The sequence below is a fragment of the Pseudophryne corroboree genome (genome assembly GCF_028390025.1).
Source record: "Pseudophryne corroboree isolate aPseCor3 chromosome 3 unlocalized genomic scaffold, aPseCor3.hap2 SUPER_3_unloc_11, whole genome shotgun sequence".
In the NCBI taxonomy this organism is placed as follows: domain Eukaryota; kingdom Metazoa; phylum Chordata; class Amphibia; order Anura; family Myobatrachidae; genus Pseudophryne; species Pseudophryne corroboree.
In genome coordinates this window covers 1,591,219-1,616,226 of record NW_026967499.1, presented here as the reverse complement: position 1 = coordinate 1,616,226, position 25,008 = coordinate 1,591,219, and the positions used below count along the sequence as shown (strand labels likewise).

The 25,008-nt window shown below is 45.2% G+C and overlaps 1 protein-coding gene across 1 annotated transcript in view; it reads right to left on the bottom strand.

The window, feature by feature from the left end:
• Positions 1–25,008, bottom strand: part of LOC134983269 (uncharacterized) — a 402,217-nt gene that overhangs the window by 205,379 nt on the left and 171,830 nt on the right. Inside the window, exon 8 of the mRNA XM_063948992.1 lies at positions 12,330–13,723. Within this exon, the coding sequence (XP_063805062.1) occupies positions 12,330–13,723 (1,394 nt within the window). The remainder of the gene's footprint in view (positions 1–12,329; positions 13,724–25,008) is intronic.

Here is a 25,008-nt window from a genome sequence, read left to right as displayed (position 1 = left end):
ATTACTGGAGAAATTTCCAGCAAATCCCCGGACGCCGCAGACGCAGTAAGTTAAACGCACTAAAATGAGTACACATGTGTATTAAGCTGTGATTTGTAGCAGTAACATAAATAAATGAAAACACTGCAAACTTTAGCTAAAATGTGTTAAAGGGAGATTATTAGCAGACTGTATAATTATAATAAGTACCACCAACATACCACACTTACCCAGGTTACAGAGTGTGTGGTTAGGGCTTGCAGTACTGACTGGGTAGCAAAGTGCTTATGAAAAAATTATTATTGTAGACACTACACAGGCTGTAGGCTGAACACATAACTAGCTTGGTATGTGTATTTTACATTGAACAGAACAATGTCATTTTGAAATTCACAGGGATATTTTTTAATAAACTCATATTAACTTTTACATATGTGACTCTAGGGCAAGCATCGCCTAGGTTCCCCGGCAGCCTCCTTCCCGCCACAAACTCCTTCCCCCCAAGTCCCTGAACCCCAACACCCAATCTCTCATTCCTCATCCACAACCTCCCCCTCTCCAACCACCTCACCCTCTCTTTCCCAAACACACTCTCCACCCCCCTCCCCTTCTGTGGGCCAAACCCCTTCTCTACCTCCCTCCCCCTCTCTGACACAAAACCCCTCTCTGCCCACCTCCCCCTCAGTGGACCAACCCATCTCTCCGCCCCATCCCCTTCTGTGGCCCAAACCCACTCTCCACCCCTCCCCTTCTCTGACAAACCCCCTTTCCGCCCACCTCCCCCTCAGTGGACCAACCCATATCTCCGCCCCATCCCCTTCTGTGGCCCAAACCCCTTCTCTACCTCCCTCCCCCTCTCTGACACAAAACTCCTCTCTGCCCACCTCCCCCTCTATGGACCAACCAACCTCTCTGCCCCATCCCCTTCTGTGGCCCAAACCCACTCTCCACCCCCTCCCCCTCTCTGACACAAAACCCCTCTCCGCCCACCTCCCCCTCTGTGGACCAACCGACCTCTCCGCCCCCATTCCCTTCTGTGGCCCAAACCCAATCTCCACCCCCTCCCCCTCTCTGACAAACCCCCTCTCCGCCCACCTCCACCTCTGTGAACCAACCCATCTCCCTGCCCCTATCCCCTTTTGTTGCCCAAACCCCCTCTCCACCCCCCCCTCCCCCTCTCTGACACAAACCCCCTCTCCGCCCACCTCCCCTTCTGTGGCCCAATTCACCTCTCCCCCCACCTCCCCCTCTGTGGACCAACCCACCTTTCAGCCCCCTTCCCCTCTGTGTCCCAAACCACCTCTCAGCCCCCCTCCCCCTCTCAATCAGACCCACCCTCTGTAACCAGCTCCCCCTTCCATCCTCCTTCCCCAATCCAGCCTCCTTCCCCCATCCAGCCTCCTTCCCCCATCCAGACTACTTCCCCTATCCAGCCACCTTCCCCACCGACTGAATGGGCAGCAGAGGCCCCGGAGTATCTGGAGGGAGGTGACCATGTGCCAGATGCGAGTAAGTTTTCACACATTTTCATTTAATTTGTTACCTACTTTAACTTCACATTCAAATACATGCAGTGTTGTACTGGGGCCAATCTTGGACTAAGGTAAAATGTTTGTCTTCTTCATCATGGTCTGGATGTTGCATTTCCATTTGTGTGAGGACCATTAGATGTACAGTGTCTACGTCTGCAATGTTGAGGCTACCCACTCTAGGTCCACACTCATTAGGTCGACAGTGTTGCCTGGACAACAGGGTTTATATGTGCTAGCTTATCATAGAAACAGTTAGACCTGAGTGGAATTTGATATGTTGGACTTTTTAACTTTCCAATATTTGCACAGTCAACTCGCATGCTTCACTTTGTTTGCCAGGCTTAGGACACAGTGAGTCGCTACACTACCACTTACGTCGTAAGCATTTAGCATTGCAATTGGAGAACATGTGCCGCATGAAGTGAAAACAAAATGACACATTTTTCATGTCTCCATACATAACATGTTTATCTTGTGGCATTTAGAATTAGCAATGTTGAACTACAGAGGCTGACGACCATCCAAAGCTAACTACAAAATGACTGCCTAACAATAGTGTGTTTCAAAAACAAAATAAAAAAACAGTGTCACATGTAAGGGGTGTGGATCATTAGATCGACAGTGTGTGGGTCGACAATGTTTAGGACCAGCAAAATGCAACAGGCAAGACCACAGTCTGGAACCTGATCCTTAGGCTGATCATGCATGAAATTTTGCACACTGGTGCTTTACCCGGTATCCCTGTGTGACAGTACAAGTCTGGGGACATGTGTTGTTAAAGTGACACAGTAAAAATGTTTATTATCCCAAAATAAATAAAAAAAAAAAAACTGTTTGACCTTATGTAGTTTGGCTGGATTTCAGGGCGTGTCGGCATGCTGGGATATGTTGTCCTTCTGAAGATGTTGATATACAGTGTGATGATGCAGGGCCAACCCCAAAAAAACAAAAGTCTGGGTCACTCCAGATGTGAATGAATCCCAGCATGGTGTGGTACACTTTTAACATGTTTTTTATCTAGAAATACATTGCAGAGCATGCTTGTGTGTTGGTCTGCTACTGTTTTTTCATTACAAGAACCATGATATATTCACTTTGCCATTAAAGTGTGCTTTGTGCCTTGCTTGTATAATAGGTAATGTGAGTAAGTTAGTAATGTTTATTTTTGTTCTTCATTTGAGATGTTGCAGTTGGAGATCCCACAACTTTGCCAGAAATTGTGGGCAGATTAAAAACACATTTGAGGGCCGTGCTGGCAGATATTGAAGATTTAGAAGCATTTTTCTAAAAAAAAAAAAAAAGTTTCAAAATTATTTCTTGAAAAAATATAAAAAAACAATGTTAATAAATAAAAATTTATTGTTGAAGTTAAGCGGGTGTTGTGTTTATTAATGCTATAAAGGAACAGCAGATTGGCGTGCAGAAACTGGTGACCTAAAACATTCCACACATTTTAAGAATAGAATTTTTATTTACACAAACAACAATAGACACATTTATGACAGGAGCTTATTGTTTAGAAAAACATGTAAACACATTTATTCACACACTACACCTCTACACAAAAAGCAGAAAAATTAACATTAGGCCAGGAACAGTTACTACATCTATTTCACTTATTTACAAATACAAATGTTAATGGCTAATTATGCCTACAAAGTGTTCGGCAGGTATTCTTTGAAGACTTAGTCGGTCATGACCATTGTCATTCATTACACTAATTGGAATCGGAATTGATGAAAGGCTTGTTGAGTTTGAACTGAAAGGTGTTGAAATTAAACTGATAAAAAAAACATTGCTGTGCGTTTTTTAGCAAAAGCGTGTGCAATTTTACGCAGCTTGTGTAAATATATGAGAAGTTCGGATTTTTACGATGGGGTTTGTGGTAATGCGATGGGATTGCATTATTGCGATGTCATTTGGCATGCGCCTATTTTGTGTAATACTGCGTACAAAATAGCAAAAATACGTTGGGGGCGTATATTCGCTATTGTGCAACATGTTCGCAATTTTGCTTATACCATGTGCAAACGAAAAAAATAGCGAACAACTTGGAATGACCTCCATTGACTGGGAGTTATTTGACTCTTTGAACATATACTTAAAAAAAATGTATTTCAGAAACATATTTGTCATAACTTTATATACAAGTTAAATGTTTTATTTTGTTTGCGCAGCATTTTACAGTACAGTACTAAATTACTTACTCTTTTTAAGATTATTTTTACTTTTTTTTTAAGATTATTTTTCCTACAAGCATTTGTATGGGTATGTATGTGTATTTATCTATATGTAAATATGTGAATGGAGTTTTCTTTGATTTTTTAAACGTGATCAAAAGCAGTTTGTTTCCTGTTATTATGAATTTCAAGCATGATATTAACATTACAATTTATTTCCACAGTGTGTAAGACAAAAGTAACAGGATGGAAATGTACCAAGAGAGATTGTCAAAACTGTAATGTTCCTTGGTCTGATAAATGCAGAACTAATAAGTTTGGGGAACCGTCCACAGCACGTAGTACTAGACGCTGTGATAAGGAAAGGGTAAGGGTTACTCCCTATAAGCAAGGTTCCTGGAAATGTGAATGTTCTCAGACCAAGTAACGCATGACAATACGTCGTCTAGATTGTAATAGCAAAAAGAAAGAAACCAACAGGCAAAGTAATCATACAGAACCACAGCTACAGCCCGTTTATGTTGTAAGTCCCACAGGAAAGTCACAGAAGTTGGTTCCGTATGGACAAAGTACTAGTATGAAAATCCAGAATATTGCAAAATCAGAAGAATAGATTATTGATATATCAAAGTTTATTGTGATAGTAATATTATCAATTATAATCTGTTATTCTATGTACTTTGTAAATATACAGGTCGGGGATGCCAAGATATCAGATACTTACTAAGTGATGTAGCCAGTCACATATATAATATTGTTCATTTTTTTCCCTTTCCTTGTATTTGATACTACATCAACCGACATAATTTACATATTTTTCCTACCACAAGGTCCTCATATTGCTGTTTTTTTTCTCTAAATATTATGTTTTTAAACTTTTATGGTCTTTATTTTATGATCCCGTAGTTATCCAAGGGTTATTTTCCCATATAACAAACAATTTCTGTTTTGTGACAAGGTTGTGACAAGGGGGGAGAGTAGAATATATTTGTTATAGGAAAAGATATCGTTACTATCAATAGCTGTATGGCGCATATTCCAGTGCGTTTTATTTTTTAGGAAAGATATGCAAGTGAAGAAAGGAAAAGTATGTAGGATAACAGATGGATCATAAAGAGAGAGCTGATTGGAAAAGAAAAGTTGAGAAACAATATGAAGGTCGCATGAAAGTTTGAAGACTAAAAGAAAGTCTGTTTTAAGAAAGACAAAAGAGAGACTATTGTAGTAATGAAGATAATGAGATAACACCGAGTCATCCTACACGGAACAATGATATTTCATAGGCCCAAGGAAAACTAGTCACAAAAGACAATGAAGATATTGATTCCATGTTACTTGACAATGAGCCACTACGAGAAATCTAGAAAGTATCCTGTTCCAGAGAAGAAAATATTGTATAATAGAGAAATGAATACAATTGTACCAGTCTTGTTTATAACAGGAAATTTCCTTGTGGAAGGGAAAATGGATGTGTACCGGATAATAATAATATCTGGTGAGAGTAAAGGTAAGACCACTGCACTGAATCACTATTACCGTACATGGCCTGACGGAGAAAGCCCATAGGCTTACTCACATGGTAAGGGGAGTATGGTGACAACAGTTCAGCTTTCTTTTCCTATGAATGTAAGAGGATGCAGTCATGCCTTCCCCGTCTAAAGAGAGAATACCCCGCTCTACACAAGGACCTTTCCCAGGCAATACAGAATAACTCTATCCACCCTATAGGAAATAAGTCTTAGTATGTTGTAAAGTGTTTAGCGGGCAGCCAAAATCACTGGTTGGCCACATTGTATAGAACAAAAGTATTAAAACAAAATATATATATTTAATCATAAGAGTCTAATCCACAATTACACTGCCCTATAGGTCTTTGGCCTCAGAGAATCCCACCATGATATTAATTATGTTGTCAAAAGTCACAGGGAACGTGGTGTGGGGGTGGTGTAGTCTTGCATAAGCACCAGTTGATGTCTATCTCTCCACTAACTCTGTTCCCAAGAACCTGTTTCCATATTAGATTTTCATTGGCACATGCCCAGTAAGGTATCATTCTGAATTAAATAACGGCACCACAAACTATATTCATGCCTGAAAGGAGAGAAAAAAGGAGTTCAGGAAGATCCATCAGAGCACAGTCTCCTCCATTTACAGAAATGTTGCTGAGAGAAGCCCACCTGGAGAGGCTAATAGCGCCAACGAGGGGGCTGATCTCACCATAAATTTGGAGGTACTGTTTAAGGGACAGTAAATAGTTCCATGCCTTGTTTGGTATGGATGGTAAAGTGGAAGAATCGCAAATTCCTATAAGGTGTATTATGTTCAAGAATAGACCTGCTCATAGTAGATTGGATGGCAGATATTATATACTGTATATATTTCATACTTGGTGGAACAAGGGGGGGGACAGGACGGGGAGCTGAATCAGGTTCCTGGTACTGTGGCAAGTAAGGTAACAATTCACCTGTGGGTTCTATGTGACTGATGACATCTCTTCCTACACCATGGCCCATAATGGCTTAAGGAAAATAACATAAACATATAGTATGTTCCCCACACTGACCATGGCATATGAAAATATAATGACACTAGGAATATGTACAAAATGATGTTTTGATAAGATACTGATGAATATGTACTTGAGCAGAAGAAGAAATATATCACTTATCAATGGAGACACGCTTACCAACAGTATCTATTTATATCTCGTGGTTATAGAGCTAAAATACTGTGATTTACAAATTAATTTACTATAAATCATACCCTTACTGATATACCTTTTGGCTTGCTATATAGACTTGTGATAGACCTAGGAAGTTTTACTTTTATGGACTAGCTAAAAATATAAAGACTACAAGCACCTCTATAGGACTCATTAATGAAGAACTGAGAGACATTAGAGAATGTATGATTCAATATCCAGTAGCCATCCATTAGTTACTGCTCAGAGAAGGTAGCGGATGGGAACAATTTAAAGGAATGTGTTTTAATATCTCAGATAATTACAATCCCATTGAACAGAAGGTTAAATCACTACAAGATTTACAGGAACACATGAACCAATCGGCTGATTGGGATCTTTTTGGATGGATGGGAGCTAGTATTTCTAAGTGGCTATATCAAGTGTTACATTATGTCATGATGATAATTCTTATAATTTTCATAATCTATGTAAGCATCAAATGTCTGCCGGCCCTTGGTCAACAGTGCGGCAAAATACTAACACCCCAAAGAAAGCCAAAAACTAATCTTATGGTGATGACCCCGGTTACCTACACTGCGGTAGCCCACACATGATCACACTAACAGAAATATACACTTAATAGGTGCGTACATGCTTTTGCTTCATACACACACACAGCAAGAAGAACCTCAACCTATAGCCAGGGTAAAGAAACAACATGTTCTGTCGCTACCTCTTCCATTTCTCTTATCTATACAAGTTTTCGGGAGGGTTGAGGCTTTTCGCATCGATACTCAGTGGACTAGTGCCAGCGATTGCATCCAGAGAACGGGTTTTCCTTATTCTATCTCACATCTCACACTACTCCACTCATCACCAGACAAATAATTTACACATGGTGAGTATTTGATTTATTATATGATAGTTGTTTAGAGATTAAACAAAACAGTGGAATGTTGAAGTTATATCAAATATCCTGTATTGTCTCATTAATTGTGCTATGATTCTTGATATTCTAATGTTCCCTTAAACAGTGTCTTCTTTTAGTATAGAGTTACTATGCACAGAGTAATATTCTCCCACAACCCTTGAGCATCATTTGATTAGGTGTTTATGTGGCTAGTAGCAAGGCCTTTGTGTAGATAACGAGTGCTCAATGATATTGTATGAGACTTTGTGGCAGAACAAGGACATATTATAGAATATCTGATGGACCTTCACTTTAGACAACACGTTATTATGAACAAGAATGACCTTTATGACAACGAAGCCTATTAGAGAACCTAATTGTTATATATAGGAGAGTCAAGATTCATGGACAAGTCTGCCATCTTATGGATAAAACCACTCTCTATAATTAGCTAATCTGACCATATTTGGCATTTCCCCTTATTGTTCATCAACCAATGTATCTCCATGATTTAATCTATATGTACACCTTGTTTGTAAAAAAGCTATGAATAATTGTATAGTGTTATGGTATAAATAATGTAAAGTCAGTGTTCTAAAGATACAGGCTCATTGATGAATTTTGTCTTGGTCCATGCTCCTCTGCACAGAATATTGGGTGTGGTTCCCTCTTTGATAATAAATTCTATATGCTGAATATCATCACAACGGAGAACTCTCTATTATTATTATAATTCGGCTTTAACACCAGACTTGTTGTATTGGGACTGTTTGCCATCTCCTTTTCTTTTTGTTTTCCCTTGAGACAGAAAGGGCTGAAAAGCCGGAACTTTAGGCTTGAATTTGTATGTGGAAGGAAACTTTACTTTTTTGGAGTCTGCTTCTGACTCCAAGATACTGGTTAATTCTTTACCAAAAAGAATATCTCCAGTAAAAGGTAAATACTCCAAAACATTTTTGGATTCTGAATCAGCTTTCCATGTACGTAGCCAAACTGCTCTGCGAGCGGCTACTGCTGAAGCTGATGCCTGAGAGGCAATATTACCCATATTCAAGACTGCTTCTTTCAAAAACATTGCAGCCTGTTTGATATGTGCTACATGAAATTTTTGCTCTCTATATGCAATTGAAAGAACCATTTCCAATGCATCAGCCCAGGCAGCCACTGCTTTTGCCAGCCAGGCTGAAGCTTTGATTGATCTTATGATTGCCCCAGACGGGGCAAAATATTTTTTTTGCCAAAAACCATCAACTCTCCTATCCATGACACCATTTAATGATGTTGAAGGAAGAGGTAATGTGGATATTCCCACTAATAGAATTACATGCGTATCTACTTTGGGGGCCACCTCCCTGTTTAAACAGTCCTCAGCCAGAAGAGGATAACTGGAATTCCATTTCCTTGGAATTATAAATTTCTTACTGGTTGTAACCCAAGCCTCTTCTATAAATTTCCTTCAGCTGTCCTGACCCAGGAAACTCAGTCCTGACTGTTTTGGGACATTTAAACACAGGTGACTTGGATTTTAACACAAGCTCTGCTGATTATTCTAAGGATAGAATAGCTTTCATCGCATTAATTAACTCAGATACGTCCACTGAGCTGAGACCTTCCGCCTCAGCTTCGTATGCAGAACCAGAGTGTAATGAGTCTTCATTCTCCAACGAATCCTCATCTGAAGCATGTGTAGACTGTAAAGATATTGTTTCATGTCTATGTGATTTACTTACCACTGTCCTTTCAGCCTGTTTTTGTTGTGAGGCTGCTGCTTCCCCTGCTGGATGTGAGAAACCCCAGGTGGAATGCTGCATGTAAGGGTTAATAGTGTAACCTAACCCTGGTACAGAAGTTGGAATTATCCGCTCAGCTACACTGGATATTGTCTATAAAAAGGTAGCCCATGGGGGTTCAACTTGCACCTGTGTCCTCCTTGGATTTGTCAAGACTTTGATGAAAGCTAAAACTATGTTTCTGAACCAGATCCTGAGAGGTTAGCCCAGCTTTGACAAACATGATGAGTATTGGTGCTGCTGTGAGTGTATTTTCCTCAACCTTGCCGCTCTTACACATGATAAATAATCAGACACTTGCACAGTGTACTACACAATTTGTGACTGTAATCACTTAAAATTTTGTTAAAGTGACATAAAATCCGACCCTACCTTGCTTTGCACAAGCATTGAAGATCGGAATAGTCAGAAAAAACTGACAGAATTATAGTAAATTCAGGAGTCATAGGTTATAGATTAGTATAATCAGCAATAGGAGCACATAATCAACCAACTACAAATACATTTCAAGTATGTTGGAGAAACCTATTACTGATTGAGCATCAAGCGACTGGAACCGGAAGTGACATTGGGCACGCACACACAAGGACGCACACGAGGATGGAGCGACAAGGTGCTAGAGCCGTGAGCCGGGGGAGCCAGAAGCCGGCAGCAAGGGGGAAGCCAGCGGCCGGGGAGAGACAATAGTCAGGAGGAAGCAGTGGCCGGAGGGAGCCAGCAGCTGGTGGGGAAGGGAGCCTGCAGCCGGGGAGAACAACTTCTGTGCACAGATCAGTGGAGCAGATAAGTATTAACTTTCCCTATTAGCTTTTCCCACTGTGTTGTATAACGGATTGTCTTCCTTTGTCCATTACTGCATTTTATTGTTGAGTCCCTGTCTTTGTACTAAATTTATCCTTATCCTATCCATTTATTTATATATATATTTGTTTTAATTTGTTTATTGTCCCTTATTCCTTTATTTTATTTATTTATTATTTGTCAGTGAGACAGTGTCTCTGGCACAGCTGTGTAATCAGGATGTGAGTGTGTGCTAAGTAGTGAGTACTGCTAGCAGCAAGTCTTACAGCTTAACTGCAGTGTAGCAGTGTGGTGGGGGTGGGGAGAAGGGGGTTGCTACACCAATGAGTCAAGGCATGGAGGAGTGGTTGGATGGGACTCACACAGCAGGTGGTGAAAAGCTTAAAAAGGAGGAGTGGTTGGAAGGGGAAGGAACTGGTAGGTTCAGAAGGGATTAGTAAGGACTCTCAAGGGAAATTGGAGTGGGATCCCACAGGTACCAAACTGGGTAAAGAGCAGCTTTTAGGAAGGAAATAGATGAGCCAGACCCTGTGGTTGACCCTTCTCTGCCTCATGCGGGGTGGATCCTTGGACTCTCCAGTTCCTCAGGAGGCTGTGGATTCTTCTTGCCCACTACCTGGTGGGTCTGTGGTCATCTCAGGCCATGAACCTCCCAGATGCCAGGCCTCCAGATAAACATGAAATGGTCATGAAGGTGGTCCTGGGCTATATGAAGGAGGAGGTGGAAAAAGCAAAGGAAAGTTGTGTCCCTTCTGAAGGGGCAATGGTGGACATTGTGAATGGTGAAGGGAAGGTTTTTGTGGGTGAAGAGGGAGTTATGCCATATATACCAGAAGCATGGGTCCTCAGCCTATATGATGTGCCACCATTAATGTGGCTTCTGTCTTGTCCGACCAAGCTTGATTTATGGGCTTTGTCATTTTTATAAGCAGGATAAAGGCTGAGTTTTTTATTTCTGCAGTAGACTAGAATAAACCCAGACAGTCCCACTTCCATTATACCACCGGAATGTGACGGTCAGTGACCACCGTGCCATCACTTACCTGTATGCTTACACAAAACAAAATGATGGAACACCAGAAGGTTTCTTCTGGTGTCCACTCCGAGATTAGACATTATGGCGTAATTACTCAGACGGGAATATAAAACAGATTAAAAAAATAAAAGCTTTAATGTAATAATTAGATGCAAACAAAAGCTTTTATTATGAAATACAGGGGAGTATCCGCACCATATAGATGTAACATACAACAAACCACCGCAGATGGAACCCGGGTGACTCTAATGCACATGATAATGTACAGGGTATATATGGATAGGATCTTGTATCAGAAAACACTCAGCACTCCTTATCAAGATGAGTGTCTGCAACAAGTTAGGTAAACTAGAAGTGAAAACACGTTCCAATGGCCGCCATACTGTCGTGCAGCAATACAGATTGTGCAAACTGGTATTAGACATTCACATTTACACAAAGCACAAGATACAAAATAAACAGCAGAAAAAAGACCTAAGCATTTGGGATATATTATTTAGGAAGTAAATAGAGGTACATTAATGAAAAGTGTGAGTAACAGTCATCAGCCTGCTTGTGAAGGTCTCTAGAGTGGAGGCCTCTTGGACTGTGCAAGGCAGTGAGTTCCATGGTCAGGACTGCAAAGCTAAAAGCTTGACCCATAAATGAATGACAGGAGATTCTTGGTACTGCTGGTAACAGTCCTTCATCTGTAGAACCCAGCAAGCAGGGCAGTAAGGAGGCAGAAGCTGCTTCTAGTACCTTGGACCATGTAATGTTGGGCTGGGAAGGTCAGTTAGCCAATTATGAAATAGATTTGTCATCTTACAGGTAGCCGGTGAAGGGAGTAGAGAATGGGTGTTATGAGGCAGGAACGGGCGGGTTAGGTAACAGCTTGGCTGCTGCATTCTGTACTAGCTGCAAGCTCTGTAATTCTTTTGCTGGGTGACCCAGGTAGATGGCATTGCAGTAGTCTATGAACTTCTGAGGGAATCAAGAGCTTGATTCTGGCTATGGTCCACAGATGGAAGAACGAGGATTTGTATGTGGCAGATACCTGATGTCTGTGTCAGCCACATACCAGGACAACACAAAGATTCAGCACATGTTCAGTATTTTGCAATTCTGAACACCAAAGCATAAATCCAGATGGTTGGTAAAGCTGTAGTCTTGTCCTTTGTTGGGGAGCTTCTATTATGTTTCACAAAGACTGAGTCATAGCCAACTGGCATCATCCACCCCTGGCGCTCAGCTAGACAACCATTTATTGGTATTAGGTTCTCAGTACATGGAGCAAAAAGCAGGTCATCTGCATAGCAGTGGTAGACCAGGCCATGACGTCTGATTATATCACCCAGTGCTAGCATGTATATTTTATAAAGCATAGGAGATCGGATTCACCCTTGAGGAACATTGGACGACAGTGATGATTATACTCCAGAAGATTTAAATGGTTCCGTACTTGGGTAATGTCTAATGTGTTCAACAAGAGCGGATTTATTTCTCTCACAGCATGAAAATGGCTTCTCACCTGTGTGCCATCTCTGATGTGTAACAAGATGTGATTTCTGTGTGAAACATTTCCCACACTCAGAACAGGAAAACGGCTTCTCACCTATGTGACTTCTCTGATGTGTAACAAGAGATGATTTCTGTGTAAAACATTTCCCACACTCAGAACAGGAAAACGGCTTCTCACCTGTGTGACTTCTCTGATGTGTAACAAGAGCTGATTTCTGTGTAAAACATTTCCCACACTCAGAACAGGAAAACGGCTTCTCACCTGTGTGACTTCTCTGATGTGTAACAAGAGCTGATTTCTTTGTAAAACATTTCCCACACTCAGAACAGGAAAACGGCTTCTCACCTGTGTGACTTCTCTGATGTGTAACAAGAGCTGATTTCTTTGTAAAACATTTCCCACACTCAGAACAGGAAAACGGCTTCTCACCTGTGTGACTTCTCTGATGTGTAACAAGATCTGATTTCCATGCAAAACATTTCCCACACTCAGAACAGGAAAACGGCTTCTCACCTGTGTGACTTCTCTGATGTGTAACAAGATCTGATTTCCATGCAAAACATTTCCCACACTCAGAACAGGAAAACGGCTTCTCACCTGTGTGATTTCTCTGATGTGTAGCAAGATTTGAGTTGCGTGCAAAACATTTCCCACACTCAGAACAGGAAAACGGCTTCTCACCTGTGTGATTTCTCTGATGTGTAGCAAGATTTGAGTTGCATGCAAAACATTTCCCACACTCATAACAGGAATACGGCTTCTCACCTGAGTGACTATTCTGATGTTTAACAAGAACTGATTTCAATGCAAAACATTTCCCACACTCAGAACAGGAAAACGGCTTCACACCTGTGTGACTTCTCTGATGTGTAACAAGAGCTGATTTCTGTGTAAAACATTTCCCACACTCAGAACAGGAAAACGGCTTCTCACCTGTGTGACTTCTCTGATGTATAACAAGATATGATTTCTTTGTAAAACATTTCCCACACTCAGAACATATCAGTGGCCTCTCACCTGCCTTAGCTGTCTGATGAGTAATACGGTTTGTGTTCTGTGTAAAACAGTTGGCATCTATAGAACATGGATACACTGTATCTACTGTCAGAGCTGTAACAGATGCACCAATATCAGGGTGATCAGGAGAACATTCCCCAGGATCAGAGGGATCAGCTGATAGAGCTGGATGTATAATTGGGGTAATGGAGTTATCTCCTGGAGAATCCTGTCTACTGTCATCATCTTTTATGTCACAATCCGGGGATAACATTAGATGTCCTTCTGAGATATTCCTGCTTGTGTGTCCATCTGCTGGAAATAAAATACATTATGGAAAATAAGATTTCTCTGACGTCCTAGTGGATGCTGGGGACTCCGTAAGGACCATGGGGAATAGCGGCTCCGCAGGAGACTGGGCACAAAAGTAAAGCTTTAGAACTACCTGGTGTGCACTGGCTCCTCCCCCTATGATTAGAAATGAGAATAACCGCGCTGTTGCCGGGATTTAAGTGTTTTAGCTGCCCTGAATAAAAATAAACAATTCAAATAGATAATAAAACAAGGCGCTTGTGACAATATGTATTCTATTTTGCAACAATTTAAATGTTGCAATACTGTAGTGCAATACCTGTAAAAAAGAAAAGGATTAGTAATGTTTACAGCTCCTTTTGTGTTTATTTTCAGTCCTGCCGGATTTTTCTGTAAAACCGGCTCCTTATCCCATTGAAATCTCTGTACGGGGTGACGGTAACCCCGTAGTATAGGGAAAGATAGGGTTACCGTCACCCCGTACAGACATTTCAATGACTTCCTCCCCCTATGACCCTCCTCCAAGCCTCAGTTAGATTTTTGTGCCGAACGAGAAGGGTGCACACTAGGTGGCTCTCCTGAGCTGCTTAGTGAAAAGTTTTTTATGTTCAGTGAGACCTGCTGGCAACAGGCTCACTGCATCGAGGGACTAAGGGGAGAAGAAGCGAACTCACCTGCGTGCAGAGTGGATTGGGCTTCTTAGGCTACTGGACATTAGCTCCAGAGGGATCGATCACAGGCCCAGCCATGGACGGGGCCCAGAGCCGCGCCGCCAGCCCCCTTACAGAGCCAGAAGACAGAAGAGGTCCGGAAAATCGGCGGCAGAAGACGTCCTGTCTTCAACAAGGTAGCGCACAGCACTGCAGCTGTGCGCCATTGCTCTCAGCACACTTCACACTCCGGTCACTGAGGGTGCAGGCAGGGCCGGTTCAAAAGCGCCCTGCGCCCCGGGCAGGGAATGGGGGCGTGGCCTAATACAGGGGGCGTGGTCAGTTACGCCCCATGTACATTGCTAGGGCCGTTTGAATGCTGAGCGGTGCGCGATGACGTCATCGCGCACCGCACAGCAAAAGGTCCTCTTCACGAAGGGAAAGCGTCTAGTTCCCTTCATGGAGAGGACCTTTGCTGTGCGGTGCGCGATGACGTCATCGCGCACCGCTCAGCAGTTACTCTCCACGAAGGGAAACTAGACGCATAGCGTCTAGTTCCCTTCACACTGGCGGACGGGGACGACAGCGGGCAGAGGCGGCGGGGGACACAGCGGGCAGCAGTGGCGGATCTTGCCACGGTGCGGCGCCCTCCGGAAGGCGCCAGCGCCCTCCGGAAGGCGCCAGCGCCCTCCGGAAGGCGGCGCCCCGGGCAAAAGTCCTGCTTGCCCGTGGCAAGATCCGCTACTGGGTGCAGGGCGCTGGGGCGCCCTGAGCAGCAATAAAAACACCTTGGATGGCAAAAAATGCATCACATATTGCTCCTAGGCTATATGGATGAATTTAACCCCTGCCAGAATACACAGAAAAACGGGAGATAAGGCCGTCGAGAAGGGGGCGGAGCCTATCTCCTCAGCACACTGGCGCCATATTCCCTCACCGCTCCGTTGGAGGGAAGCTCCCTGGCTCTCCCCTGCAGTCACTACACTACAGAAAGGGTTAAAAAAGAGAGGGGGGCACTAATTAGGCGCAGTATTAATAAAACAGCAGCTATAAGGGGAAAAACACTTATATAAGGTTATCCCTGTATATAAATAGCGCTCTGGTGTGTGCTGGCAAACTCTCCCTCTGTCTCCCCAAAGGGCTAGTGGGTCCTGTCCTCTATCAGAGCATTCCCTGTGTGTGTGCTGTGTGTCGGTACGTTTGTGTCGACATGTATGAGGAGAAAAATGATGTGGAGACGGAGCAGATTGCCTGTAATAGTGATGTCACCCCCTAGGGGGTCGACACCTGAGTGGATGAACTGTTGGAAGGAATTACGTGACAGTGTCAGCTCTGTATAAAAGACAGTGGTTGACATGAGACAGCCGGCTACTCAGCTTGTGCCTGTCCAGACGTCTCATGGGCCGTCAGGGGCTCTAAAGCGCCCGTTACCTCAGATGGCAGATACAGACGCCGACACGGATACTGACTCCAGTGTCGACGGTGAAGAGACAAACGTGACTTCCAGTAGGGCCACACGTTACATGATTGAGGCAATGAAAAATGTTTTACACATTTCTGATAATACGAGTACCACCAAAAAGGGGTATTATGTTCGGGGAGGAAAAACTACCTGTAGTTTTCCTGAATCTGAGAAATTAAATGAGGTGTGTGATGATGCGTGGGTTTCCCCCGATAACAACTGATAATTTCTAAAATGTTATTGGCAGTGTACCCTTTCCCGCCAGAGGTTAGGGTGCGTTGGTAAAAAACCCCTAGGGGGGATAAGGCGCTCACACACTTGTAAGAACAAGGGCTCTACCCTCTCCTGAGATGGCCGCCCTTAAGGATCCTGCTGATAGAAAGCAGGAGGGTATCCTAAAATGTATTTACACACATACTGGTGTTATACTACGACCAGCAATCGCCTCAGCCTGGATGTGCAGTGCTGGGTTGGCGTGGTCGGATTCCCTGACTGAAAATATTGATACCCTAGATAAGGACAGTATATTATTGCCTATAGAGCATTTAAAAGATGCTTTTCTATATATGCGTGATGCACAGCGGAATATTTGCCGACTGGCATCAAGTCTAAGTGCGTTGTCCATTTCTGCCAGTAGAGGGTTATGGACACGACAGTGGTCAGGTGAGGCGGATTCCAAACGGCATTTGGAAGTATTGCCTTATAAAGGGGAGGAGTCATTTGGGGTCGGTCTTTCAGACCTGGTGGCCACGGCAACAGCTGGGAAATCCACGTTTGTACCCCAGGTCGCCTCTCAACATAAGAAGACGCCGTATTATCAGGCGCAGTCCTTTCGTTGGCAAGCGGGAAAAGTGTTCCTCATTTCTGCCCCGTGACAGAGGGAGAGGAAAAAGGCTGCAGAAATCAGCCAGTTCCCAGGAACAGAAGCCCTCTCCCGCCTCTGCCAAGCCCTCAGTATGACGCTGGGGCTTTACAAGCAGACTCAGGCACGGTGGGGGCCCATCTCAATGAATTTCAGCGCGCAGTGGGCTCACTCGCAAGTAGACCCCTGGATCCTTCAGGTGATATCTCAGGGGTACAAATTGGAATTCGAGGCGTCTCCCCCTCGCCGTTTCCTAAAGTCGCCTTTACCGACGTCTCCCTCTGACAGGGAGGCAGTTTGGAAGCCATTCACAAGCTGTATTCCCAGCAGGTGATAACCAAGGTACCCCTCCTGCAACAGGGAACGGGGTATTATTCCACACTGTTGTGGTACCGAAGCCGGATGGCTCGGTGAGACCGATTCTAAATCTAAAATCTTGAACACTTACATACGGAGGTTCAAATTCAAGATTGAGTCACTCAGAGCAGTGATTGCGAACCTGGAAGAAGGGGACTACATGATGTCTCGGGACATCAAGGATGCTTACCTTCATGTCCCAAATTACTCTTCTCACCAAGGGTACCTCAGGTTTGTGGTACAGAACTGTCACTATCAGTTTCAGACACTGCCGTATGGATGGTCCACGGCACCCCGGGTCTTTACCAAGGTAATGGCCGAAATGATGATACTCCTTTGAAGGAAGGGAATTTTAGTTATCCCTTACTTGGACGATCCCCCGATAAGGGTATGATCCAAGGAACAGTTGGAGGTCGGTGTAGCACTATCTCAGGTAGTGTTGCGGCAGCACGATTGGATTCTCAATATTCCAAAATCACAGCTGATTCCGACGACTCGTCTTCTGTTCCTAGGGATGATCCTGGACACAGTCCAGAAAAAGGTGTTTCTCCCGGAGGAGAAAGTCAGGGAGTTATCCAAGCTAGTCGGGAACCTCCTATAACCGAGCCAAGTCTCAGTACATGAAAGGGTTCTGGGAAAAATGGTGGCTTCTTACGAAGCAATCCCATTCGGCAGTTTCCACTCAAGAACTTTCCAGTGGGACCTGCTGGATAAATGGTCCGGGTCGCATCCTCAGATGCATCAGCGGATAACCCTGTCACCAAGGACAAGGGTGTCTCTCCTGTGGTGGTTGCAGAGTGCTCATCTTCTAGAGGGCCGCAGATTCGACATTCAGGACTGGGTCCTGGTGATCACGGATGCCAGCCTGCGAGGCTGGGGAGCAGTCACACAGGGAAGGAATTTCCAGGGCTTATGGTCAAGCCTGGAGACATCACTTCACATAAATATCCTGAAGCTAAGGGCCATTTACAATGCTCTAAGCTCAGCAAGACCTCTGCTTCAAGGTCATCTGGTGTTGATCCATTCGGACATCACGGCAGTCACCCACGTAAACAGACAGGGTGGCACAAGAAGCAGGAGGGCAATGGCGGAAGCTGCAAGGATTCTTCGCTGGGCGGAAAATCATGTGATAGCACTGTCAGCAGTGTTCATTCCGGGAGTGGACAACTGGGAAGCAGACTTCCTCAGCAGACACGACCTCCACCCGGAAGAGTGGGGACTTCACCCAGAAGTCTTCCACATGATTATAAAACTCGACGGGTATTGCGCCAGGTCAAGGGACCCTCAGGCAATAGCTGTAGACGCTCTGGTAACACCGTGGGTGTACCAGTCAGTGTATGTGTTCCCTCCTCTGCCTCTCATACCCAAGGTACCGAGAATTATAAGATGGAGAGGAGTAAGCACTATATTCGTGGCTCCGGATTGGCCAAGAAGGACTTGGTAACCGGAAATTCAAGAGATGCTCACGGAGGATCCGTGGCCTCTACCTCTAAGAAGGGACCTGCTTTAGCAAGGACCCTGTCTGTTCCAAGACTTACCGCGGCTGCTTTTGACGGCAGAGTGTTTGAACGCCGGATCCTGAAGGAGAAAGGCATTCCGGATGAAGTCATTCCTATCCTGATCAAAGCCAGGAAGGATATAACCGCAAAACATTATCACCGCATTTGGCGAAAATATGTTGCGTGGTGCGAGGCCATTAAGGCCCCAACGGAGGAATTTCAACTGGGTCGATTCCTGCATTTCCTGCAAACAGGAGTGTCTATGGGCCTAAAATTAGGATCCATTAAGGTTCAGATTTCGGCCCTGTCGATTTTCTTCCAGAAAGAACTGGCTTCAGTCCCTGAAGTTCAGACGTTTGTAAAAGGGGTACTGTATATGCAACCTCCTTTTGTGCCTCCAGTGGCACCTTGGGATCTCAATGTAGTTTTTGGGTTCCAAAACTCACATTGGTTTGAACCACTTAAATATGTGGAGTTAAAATATCTCACATGAAAAGTGGTCATGCTGTTGGCCCTGGCCTGGGCCAGGCGCGTGTCAGAATTGGCGGCTTTATCCTGTAAAAGCTCTCATCTGATTTTCCATTCGGACAGGGCGGAATTGAGGACTCGTCCTCAGTTTCTCTCTAAGGTGGTTTTCAGCGTTTCACCTGAATCAACCTATGGTGGTGCCTGCGGCTACGAGGGACTTGGAGGATTCCAAGTTGCTAGACGTTGTCAGGGCCCTGGAAATATAGGTTTCCAGGACGGATGGAGTCAGAAAATCTGACTCGTTGTTTATTCTGTATGCACCCAACAAGCTGGGTGCTCCTGCTTCTAAGCAGACTATTGCTCGTTGGATTTGTAGTACAATTCAGCTGGCACATTCTGTGGCAGGCCTGCCACAGCCAAAAATCTGTAAATGCCCACTTCACAAGGAAGGTGGGCTCATCTTGGGCGGCTGCCCAAGGGGTCTCGGCCTTACAACTTTGCCGAGCAGCTACTTGGCCAGGAGCAAATACGTTTGTAAAATTCTACAAATTTGATACCCTGGCTGAGGAGGACCTGGAGTTCTCTCATTTGGTGCTGCAGAGTCATCCGCACTCTCCCGCCCGTTTGGGAGCTTTGGTATAATCCCCATGGTCCTTACGGAGTCCCCAGCATCCACTAGGACGTCAGAGAAAATAAGAATTTACTTACCGATAATTCTATTTCTCGTAGTCCGTAGTGGATGCTGGGCGCCCATCCCAAGTGCGGATTGTCTGCAATACTGGTACATAGTTATTGTTACCAAAAAATCGGGTTATTGCTGTAGTGAGCAATCTTTTCTAGAGGCTCCTCTGTTATCATGCTGTTAACTGGGTTTAGATCACAAGTTATACGGTGTGATTGGTGTGGCTGGTATGAGTCTTACCCGGGATTCAAAATCCTTCCTTATTGTGTACGCTCGTCCGGGCACATTATCCTAACTGAGGCTTGGAGGAGGGTCATAGGGGGAGGAGCCAGTGCACACCAGGTAGTTCTAAAGCTTTACTTTTGTGCCCAGTCTCCTGCGGAGCCGCTATTCCCCATGGTCCTTACGGAGTCCCCAGCATCCACTACGGACTACGAGAAATAGAATTATCGGTAAGTAAATTCTTATTTTTACTCACCGGTAAATCTATTTCTCCTAGTCCGTAGTGGATGCTGGGAACTCCGTAAGGACCATGGGGAATAGCGGCTCCGCAGGAGACTGGGCACAACTAAAAGAAAGCTTTAGGACTAACTGGTGTGCACTGGCTCCTCCCCCTATGACCCTCCTCCAGACCTCAGTTAGGATACTGTGCCCGGAAGAGCTGACACAATAAGGAAGGATTTTTGAATCCTGGGTAAGACTCATACCAGCCACACCAATCACACCGTACAACTCGTGATTTTAAACCCAGTTAACAGTATGATAACAATGGAGCCTCTGAACAGATGGCTCTCAACAATAACCCGTTTTAGTTAACAGTAACTATGTACAAGTAATGCAGACAATCCGCACTTGGGATGGGCGCCCAGCATCCACTACGGACTACGAGAAATAGATTTACCGGTGAGTAAAATCTTATTTTCTCTGACATCCTAGTGGATGCTGGGAACTCCGTAAGGACCATGGGGATTATACCAAAGCTCCCAAACGGGGGGGGGGGGGGGGGGGGGAGAGTGCGGATGACTCTGCAACACCGAATGAGAGAACTCCAGGTCCTCGTCAGCCAGGGTGTCAAACTTGTAAAACTTTGCAAAGTATTTGACCCTGACCAAGTCGCGGCTCGGCAAAGTTGTAAAGCCGAGACCCCTCGGGCGGCCGCCCAAGATGAGCCCACCTTCCTTGTGGAATGGGCTTTCACTGATTTAGGATGCGGCAGTCCTACCGCAGAATGCACAAGCTGAATAGTGCTACAAATCCAGCGAGCAATAGTCTGCTTTGAAGCAGGAGCACCCAGCTTGTTGGATGCATACAGGATAAACAGCGAGTCAGTCTTCCTGACTCCAGCCGTCCTGGAAACATAAATTCTCAGGGCCCTGACCACGTCCAGTAACTTGGAATCCTCCAAGTCCCTAGTAGCCACAGGCACTACAATAGGCTGGTTCAAGTGAAAAGCTGATACCACCTTCAGGAGAAAATGAGGACGAGTCCTCAACTCTGCCCTATCCGTATGGAAAATCAGATAAGGGCTTTTACAAGATAAGGCCGCCAATTCTGACACACGCCTGGCCGAAGCCAGGGCCAACAGCATGACCACTTTCCACCTGAGATATTTCAAATCCACGGTTTTAAGTGGCTCGAACCAATGTGATTTCAAGAACCCCAAAACCACATTGAGATCCCAAGGTGCCACTGGAGGCACAAAAGGGGGCTGAATATGCAGCACGCACTTCGCAAATGTCTGAACTTCAGGCAGTGAAGCCAATTCTTTTTGGAAGAAAATTGACAGAGACGAAATCTGTACCTTAATGGACCCTAATTTTAGGCCCATATTCACTCCTGCTTGCAGGAAATGCAGAAAACGACCCAGTTGAAACTCCTCCGTTGGGGCCTTTTTGGCCTCACACCAAGCAACATATTTTCGCCAAATGCAGTGATAATGTTTTGCCGTGACATCCTTCCTGGCTTTGATCAGGGTAGGGATGACTTCCTCCGGAATACCCTTTTCCTTCAGGATCCGGTGTTCAACCGCCATGCCGTCAAACGCAGCCGCGGTAAGTCTTGGAATAGACAGGGCCCCTGCTGGAGCAGGTCCCGTCTTAGCGGAAGAGGCCATGGGTCCTCTGTGAGCATCTCTTGAAGTTCCGGGTACCAAGCTCTTCTTGGCCACTCTGGAACCACGAGCATCGTTCTTACTCCGCTCCTTCGCACAATTCTCAGTACCTTTGGAATTAGAGGCAGAGGAGGGAACACATAATCCGACTGGTACACCCACGGTGTCACTAGAGCGTCCACAGCTATCGCCTGAGGGTCCCTTGACCTGGCGCAATACCTTTCTAGTTTTTTGTTGAGGCGGGACGCCATCATGTCCACCTTTGGTCGTTCCCAACGGTTTACAATCATTTGGAAAACTTCCGGATGAAGTCCCCATTCTCCCGGGTGGAGGTCGTGTCTGCTTAGGAAGTCTTCTTCCCAGTTGTCTACTCCCGGGATGAACACTGCTGTCAGTGCTGACACGTGATTTTCCGCCCATCGGAGAATCTTTGTGGCTTCTGCCATCGCGCTCCTGCTTCTTGTGCCGCCCTGTCTGTTTACATGGGCGACCGCCGTGATGTTGTCTGATTGTATCAGTACTGGCTGGTTTTGAAGCAGAGGTCTTGCCTGGCTTAGGGCGTTGTAGATGGCCCTTAGTTCCAGGATATTTATGTGAAGTGAAATTTCCTGGTTTGACCACAGTCCCTGGAAATTTCGTCCCTGTGTGACTGCCCCCCAGCCTCGAAGGCTGGCATCCGTAGTTACCAGGACCCAGTCCTGTACCCCAAATCTGCAGCCCTCTAGAAGATGAGCACTCTGCAGCCACCACAGTAGCGACACCCTGGTCCTTGGCGACAGGGTTATCCGCCGATGCATCTGAAGATGCGATCCGGACCACTTGTCCAACAGGTCCCACTGGAAGGTTCTTGCGTGGAATCTGCCGAATGGAATTGCTTCGTACGAAGCTACCATCTTTCCCAGGACTTTCGTGCATTGATGCACTGACACCTGTCCTGGCTTTAGAAGGTTTCTTACTAGAGATGACAACCCCTTTTTTTTTTTCCTCTGGAAGAAACACTTTTCTGGTCTGTACCCAGAATATCCCCAGGAACAGAAGACGTGTCGTGGGGACCAGCTGTGACTTTGGGATGTTGAGAATCCAACCATGCTGTTGTAGCACTTCCCGAGAAAGTGCTACTCCCACTACCAACTGTTCCTTGGACCTCGCCTTTATCAGGAGATCGTCCAAGTACGGGATAATTGAAACCCCTTTCTTTCGAAGGAGAATCATCATTTCGGCCATTACCTTGGTAAAGACCCTCGGTGCCGGGATAACCCAAACGGCAGCGTCTGGAACTGGTAGTGACAGTCCTGTACCACAAACCTGAGGTACTCCTGGTGAGGATGGTAAATGGGGACATGCAGGTAAGCATCTTGATGTCCAGAGATACCATGTAATCCCCCTCCTCCAGGCTGGAGATAACCGCTCTGAGCGATTCCATCTTGAACTTGAACTTTTTGATATACTTGTTCAAGGATTTTAAATTTAAAATGGGTCTCACCGAACCGTCCGGTTTCGGTACCACAAACATTGTGGAATAATAACCCTTTCCTTGTTGAAGGAGAGGTACCCTGTTTATCACTTGCTGGGAATACAGCTTGTGAATTGCCTGTAACACCGCCTCTCTGTCAGAGAGTGTTGTTGGTAAGGCAGATTTTAGGAAACGGCGTGGGGGAGGCGTCTCGAATTCCAGCATGTACCCCTGAGATACTACCTGAAGGATCCAGGGATCCACCTGTGAGCGAGCCCACTGTGTGCTGAAATTCCTGAGACGTGCCCCCACCGTACCTAGATCCGCCTGTGAAGCCCCATCGTCATGCTGTGGACTTGGCGGAAGCGGGGGAGGACTCCTGGTCCTGGGAACTGGCTGTATGCTGCAGCTTTTTTCCCTTACCTCTGCCTTTTGGCAAAAAAGAGGCGCCTCTTGCCCTTATGGGGCCGAAAGGACTGTGCTTGATAATACGGTGCTTTCTTTTGCTGCGAGGTAACCTGGGGCAGAAAAGTTGATTTTCCAGCTGTTGCCGTGGAAACGAGGTCTGACAGACCTTCCCCAAACAACTCCACCCCTTTATAAGGCAAAATCTCCATGTGCCTTTTTGAATCGGCATCCCCTGACCACTGCCGAGTCCATAATCCAGTCTAGCGGAAATGGACATTGCACTTACTTTTGATGCCAGTCGGCAAATATCCCTCTGTGCATCACGCATGTATAAGAGAGCATCTTTTATATGCTCTAAAGTCAGTAAAATATTGTCCCTATCCAGGGTCTCAATATTCTCTGTCAGGGAATCTGACCACGCAACCGCAGCACTACACATCCATGCTGAGGCTATAGCTGGTCGTAGTATAACACCAGTGTGTGTGTATATAGACTTTAGGATAGTCTCCTGCTTTCTGTCAGCAGGCTCTTTAAGGGCGGCCGTATCCGGAGACGGTAGTGCCACCTTCTTTGACAAACGTGTGAGCGCTTTATCAACCCTAGGGGGTGTTTCCCAACGTGACCTATCCTCTGGCGGGAAAGGGTACGCTGCCAATAGCCGTTTAGAAATTACTAATTTCTTATCGGGGGAAGTCCATGCTTCTTCACAAACTTCATTTAATTCCTCAGATGCAGGAAAAACTACTGGTAGTTTTTTCTCACCAAACATAATACCCTTTTTTGTGGTACCTGGGGTAATATCAGTAATGTGTAATACATTTTTCATTGCCTCAATCATGTAACGTGTGGCCCTATTGGAAGTTACAGTCGTCTCCTCATCGTCGACACTGGAGTCGGTATCCGTGTCAACGTCTGTGTCTGCCATCTGAGGTAACTGGCGTTTTACAGCCCCTGATGGCCTTTGAGACGCCTGGACAGGCACAAGCTGAGTTGCCGGCTGTCCCATGTCGTCAAGCCTTTTATGTAAGGAGTTGACACTTTCCCGTAATTCCTTCCATAAGTCCATCCACACAGGTGTCGACCCCGCAGGGGGTGACATCACATTTACCGGCATTTGCTCCGCCTCCACATAATTTTCCTCCTCATACATGTCGACACAGCCGTACCGACACACAGCACACACACAGGGAATGCTCTAAAAGAGGACAGGACCCCACAAAGCCCTTTGGAGAGACAGAGGGAGAGTATGCCAGCACACACCAGAGCACTATATACACTGGGGTGACACCTATACAGAGTGTTTTCCCCTATAGCTGCATAGAATAACTATAATGCGC